General features: G+C 24.0%; 1 protein-coding gene across 1 annotated transcript; it reads left to right on the top strand.

The window, feature by feature from the left end:
* The first annotated feature begins 837 nt into the window (after positions 1-837).
* On the top strand, positions 838-5481 carry LOC135950892 (protein TsetseEP-like). The gene is made up of 2 exons (XM_065500417.1): positions 838-880; positions 5039-5481. The coding sequence occupies exons 1-2, from the start codon at positions 838-840 to the stop codon at positions 5479-5481; spliced, it is 486 nt and encodes a 161-aa protein (XP_065356489.1).
* The last annotated feature ends 346 nt before the right edge of the window (positions 5482-5827 follow it).

Here is a 5827-nt window from a genome sequence, read left to right as displayed (position 1 = left end):
AACGATCCAAATGAAAAATGTAGAAATTACAAACGGAATGACAAACTTATATACAGCCTTGGTTAAGACTATAACAAATGCAAAATAACAGAAATTACTTATGTGTGGAAAACCACACACCAGGATAAGCAACATCACTTTTTAAATATCTCGTTATCAAACAGTAGTTTTGAATCAATTAATGCGATTTCTATGGCAGAAAATATCAAGAAATTTTATGAACAACAATTTATTAAAATATTAATTTTGTGTGATTGAGTTTTTGTCTATTCATAGCTATTTAGACTAACTATTTATAGTTAGAAGGCTATCAAGAGTATCTAAATATTATTGTGATATTTACAGACAGACATTACTTAATCACTGTCAAATAATGCAGAAGGTATGAAAGGGTCATTATAAAATAATGCTCGGTATAGCAATCAGTAATGATGGGTCATTACCTAGATTTTGCAAAGAGTTAATATTCTATTAAATTTTTTATACAATAATTTTTTTAAACATCTTCTAAGGGTAACTAATTTAGAAATTATATACATATTTTATTTTATATACCTTTATTGTATATAAAATAGAAATAATATTATATGCCTAAAATAAATATATAAAAATATTAAATTATGTATAAGTATTTATATATAAAAGCATATATGTAAGCATAGATGCATATATACCTACATACCTACATATATACATATTCGTCTTCATCTGAATCTTAAAGAAAACTTCATTTAATTTCTACCAAACCATCCAAGTCGTTTGAAGAAACTACAAGACAAAAAAATAATATAGAAAGATGTTTTAATGTAATTTCTTATTAGAAAATTTCTAAACAAAATGTTGAGCAATTTATTTGCCATCTTGGAATGGCAATGGTGTGGTTTGTGGGGGAAGACATATACAAACTACTTATGCATATGTAGTCGTACAGGCAAACATCATACTCTATATATTTTGGCACAAAACTAAGAAATGAATATTACTTTAAAAACTATTAAAGGGACCAACTAAAAAGTTATAAAGTATAGACTTATAAAGTTTTAAAGTTATAAAGTTATAAAGTTATAAAGTTATAAAGTTATAAAGTTATAAAGTTATAAAGTTATAAAGTTATAAAGTTATAAAGTTATAAAGTTATAAAGTTATAAAGTTATAAAGTTATAAAGTTATAAAGTTATAAAGTTATAAAGTTATAAAGTTATAAAGTTATAAAGTTATAAAGTTATAAAGTTATAAAGTTATAAAGTTATAAAGTTATAAAGTTATAAAGTTATAAAGTTATAAAGTTATAAAGTTATAAAGTTATAAAGTTATAAAGTTATAAAGTTATAAAGTTATAAAGTTATAAAGTTATAAAGTTATAAAGTTATAAAGTTATAAAGTTATAAAGTTATAAAGTTATAAAGTTATAAAGTTATAAAGTTATAAAGTTATAAAGTTATAAAGTTATAAAGTTATAAAGTTATAAAGTTATAAAGTTATAAAGTTATAAAGTTATAAAGTTATAAAGTTATAAAGTTATAAAGTTATAAAGTTATAAAGTTATAAAGTTATAAAGTTATAAAGTTATAAAGTTATAAAGTTATAAAGTTATAAAGTTATAAAGTTATAAAGTTATAAAGTTATAAAGTTATAAAGTTATAAAGTTATAAAGTTATAAAGTTATAAAGTTATAAAGTTATAAAGTTATAAAGTTATAAAGTTATAAAGTTATAAAGTTATAAAGTTATAAAGTTATAAAGTTATAAAGTTATAAAGTTATAAAGTTATAAAGTTATAAAGTTATAAAGTTATAAAGTTATAAAGTTATAAAGTTATAAAGTTATAAAGTTATAAAGTTATAAAGTTATAAAGTTATAAAGTTATAAAGTTATAAAGTTATAAAGTTATAAAGTTATAAAGTTATAAAGTTATAAAGTTATAAAGTTATAAAGTTATAAAGTTATAAAGTTATAAAGTTATAAAGTTATAAAGTTATAAAGTTATAAAGTTATAAAGTTATAAAGTTATAAAGTTATAAAGTTATAAAGTTATAAAGTTATAAAGTTATAAAGTTATGAAGTTATAAAGTTATAAAGTTATAAAGTTATAAAGTAATAAAGTTATAAAGTTATAAAGTTATAAAGTTATAAAGTAATAAAGTTATAAAGTTATAAAGTTATAAAGTTATAAAGTTATAAAGTAATAAAGTTATAAAGTTATAAAGTTATAAAGTTATAAAGTTATAAAGTTATAAAGTTATAAAGTTATAAAGTTATAAAGTTATAAAGTTATAAAGTTATAAAGTTATAAAGTTATAAAGTTATAAAGTTATAAAGTTATAAAGTTATAAAGTTATAAAGTTATAAAGTTATAAAGTTATAAAGTTATAAAGTTATAAAGTTATAAAGTTATAAAGTTATAAAGTTATAAAGTTATAAAGTTATAAAGTTATAAAGTTATAAAGTTATAAAGTTATAAAGTTATAAAGTTATAAAGTTATAAAGTTATAAAGTTATAAAGTTATAAAGTTATAAAGTTATAAAGTTATAAAGTTATAAAGTTATAAAGTTATAAAGTTATAAAGTTATAAAGTTATAAAGTTATAAAGTTATAAAGTTATAAAGTTATAAAGTTATAAAGTTATAAAGTTATAAAGTTATAAAGTTATAAAGTTATAAAGTTATAAAGTTATAAATTTAAAAAGTTATAAGATCAGATAAATCTCTGATCTCTTAGATTGTTGGTTCCATTTTCTTCACTCACACTTGTTAGCAAGTGTAAGTAAGTTATGTTTGTATGTGTGTATTAAAAATTTTCAAGTCTAAAAGTTGTTTTAAACCACCCAAACATATGCAACTATAAGTTGCCTTTTTTCTAAACAGAGGTGTGAGATTTTTGTATGTTTTCTATCAAACAACAACAAGTTCAGCACTCACACATTCAAATTTTTGAGAATCAAGAGAAAGAGTGCAACATTTTCTTATACTGAATCTTAAAATGAATATTAACATTTTGTCTTTTAAATTTTATATTCTCCACATGCACACACTCCATACAAAAAGCCTTCACATTAGAATTTCTCTGCAGTGTATGTGTGTGTACTTAAAATTCTATTAGATACACAGATACTCCAACAATTTCTTCATGTTGTAGTAGACTAAAGGCTATAAATTGTCTTTAGAACAAAAAAAAATGTAATAATATAAAACTGTACTCATGCGAGTACTAGAACTGACTGACCATTTGAATGTTGTGTCTTGGATGTGGGTAGACTAGATTAGTTTTTTTTTACTTTTATCCAGTTTCTTGGGTTTTAGGGTAGGTTATGTATTTTATCACAACTAAGTTTATATAGATGGAATTGTAGTTAGTAGGATTTTTTTTCTTACGAAATTATTTTCCAGATTTCTGTAAAAACAAACTGTTTACTGGCTGTTTTCAGTTGGGCTTCTTAAAGTGCATTTTTAGGGCTCCTTGTAGGTAAGAGTATGAGTAGAAGGATGCTTTGCTATGTGTGTTTGGGTTGGTAACAAATTGTTATACGCATCCCTGTAAATTTAAATTGTCTTGAGTGTGTTGTAAGTGTAAGTATTCTATTTAGTTTGTTACTATGTTCCTGGTTTCATTAGAGCTGAATGTTTTTCTTAACTCTCTTCATGTGTGTGTCTTTTCAAAATTTTTAAGTTTTAGGCCTCCCTTTTTCCTTTTTTGCCTGCTAGTTCTGGCTCTTGTTGCATTTTCCATTACAATACCTTGTGTTTTAAGTTTGTTTTCTTTTAGAGAGCAATAATTATCTTTGGAATTCTGCTTATGTATTTACTTTTTTTTTTGGTTTAAATTAAAGGAAAATAATTTTAAAGAATTTAATTTGCATATGCAATTTTTAAAATTTTTCATAAACAGGAAGAAGATTGCACTAACTGATAAGGAAGAATTTTGTTGTTAAAATTTGGCTAGATTTTGAATATTGGATATGGATCCATTACTTTAATTTTAACTTTTAGACTTCAATTGACATCTTGTTTTAGCAAATATCTTCTGGAGAAAGTTCCTCTCTTTAAAATGTCTGGGATACTAGAAGTACTAGAATGAGTTTTAAGACTAAAGGATGGTTGTATTACAACTACAATGAACTAGTTCAAATCAAAGAGCATTAATTTTGATCTAGCTGGCTAAAGAAATTCAGATTATCGATCATGTTTGTAAAGTTCAATGTCCTTTTATAGTTCCTTAGGTGGTTGTTAATAAGTTTTACCAAGAAAATTATTAATTTCTCAGTTAAATTATATATATAATTAAAATTACATAATAATGTTTCTTTTAAATAATTATTTTCTATTATATGTTTATAAATACAAAGAAAAGTCTTTATTTTGCTGCTTTTGTTAGCTGTGCTGTCCTCTGCTCATTAAACTATTTCATATTTTAAATATACAAAATAAACACACCCTTTTATCCAGTAAAATTTCAATTTGAAATTTATAAATTCAAAAAAGCCCTCTCTACACTTGCTTAATTTTAATAATACCACCAGCACCACAACCAATAAATTAAAGAGACTTTTCTTATTTGACCAAGAAAGCAGACTTTTTTCTCATATTTTTTTTTTCATTCTTATATTTGTAGCAAATACATAATTATAAACAAGAGTCCTTTTAAGTAGCTACAAACAAATTTACCTACATATTTATGTAATTGAGTATATATATGAACGAATATATAATGACAAATATTACACAAATACACAAACTGCCTATAAATTGTTGAACAACAATAACAAAAATTAAATGAGCCTTAATTTTCTTAAGAACAAAAAGAGTATGCGTAAAAGTCCGGACACACATACAATTATAAAGAAAATTTATACATATTCATTAGGCTGGACCCATTTTTTATAAACTTGTTATGACTAGAACTGAACTAGAACCTGAACTAAAACCTCAACTATAACCTGAACTAGAACCTGAAATAGAACCTGAACTGGAACCTCAACTAGAACCTGAAGTAGAACCTCAACTAGAACCTCAACTAGAACCTGAACTGGAACCTCAACTAGAACCTGAAGTAGAACCTCAACTGGGACCTCAACTGGAACCTCAACTAAAACCTGAACTAGAACCTGAAGTAGAACCTCAACTGGGACCTCAACTAAAACCTGAACAAGAACCTGAAGTAGAGTTACAACTAGAACCTCAACTGGGACCTCAACTGGAACCTCAACTAGAACCTGAAGTAGAACCTCAACTAGAACCTCAACTAGAACCTCTACTAGAATCTCAACTAGAACCTCAGCTAGAACCAGAACTGGAACCTCAACTAGAACCTGAAGTAGAAGTAGAACCTCAACTAGAACCTGAACTAGAACCTCAACTAGAATCTGAACTAGGACCTCAACTAGAATCTGAACTAGAGAATGAACCTGAACTAGAACCTAAACTAGAACTAGAACCTCTGTTTAGAAAAAGGCAACTTATAGTTGCATATGTTTGGGTGGTTTAAAACAACTTTTAGACTTGAAAATTTTTAATACACATATATACAGTGAGTGTCACTCAAAATCGTACAACATATTTTTTTTAAAATATTATGAAATTATACAGGCAATAATAGGTGATTATATAAAAAATTAAAAGTCATTTTATTAATTGGAACAAAAAGTATGTATTTCAACAAAAAAGTTAACAAAACCTCAATTCGTTAAAAAAATATTGATGAAAATTAAAGAACATCACAAAATTCATATTTCACTTAAATTCGACAATTATATTAAATTATAATTAAAACTTTAAAAATTAAAAAAAATGTTAATATTAAATAATCCTAATACTTTGTAGGGTATCATTTG

Source organism: Calliphora vicina, chromosome 2 (genome assembly GCF_958450345.1).
Source record: "Calliphora vicina chromosome 2, idCalVici1.1, whole genome shotgun sequence".
NCBI classification, from domain to species: Eukaryota; Metazoa; Arthropoda; class Insecta; order Diptera; family Calliphoridae; genus Calliphora; species Calliphora vicina.
Note: the sequence above shows the minus strand (reverse complement) of the source record. Positions and strands in the feature narration are given on the sequence as shown.

Bases quoted from the DNA above. Each gene is read 5' to 3' on its own strand.
- LOC135950892 (XM_065500417.1), top strand. From the start codon at position 838: ATGTTGAGCAATTTATTTGCCATCTTGGAATGGCAATGGTGTG. The intron at 881-5,038 runs GTTTGTGGGGGA...AACCTCAACTAG, and splicing joins CTTGGAATGGCAATGGTGTG to AACCTGAAGTAGAACCTCAA.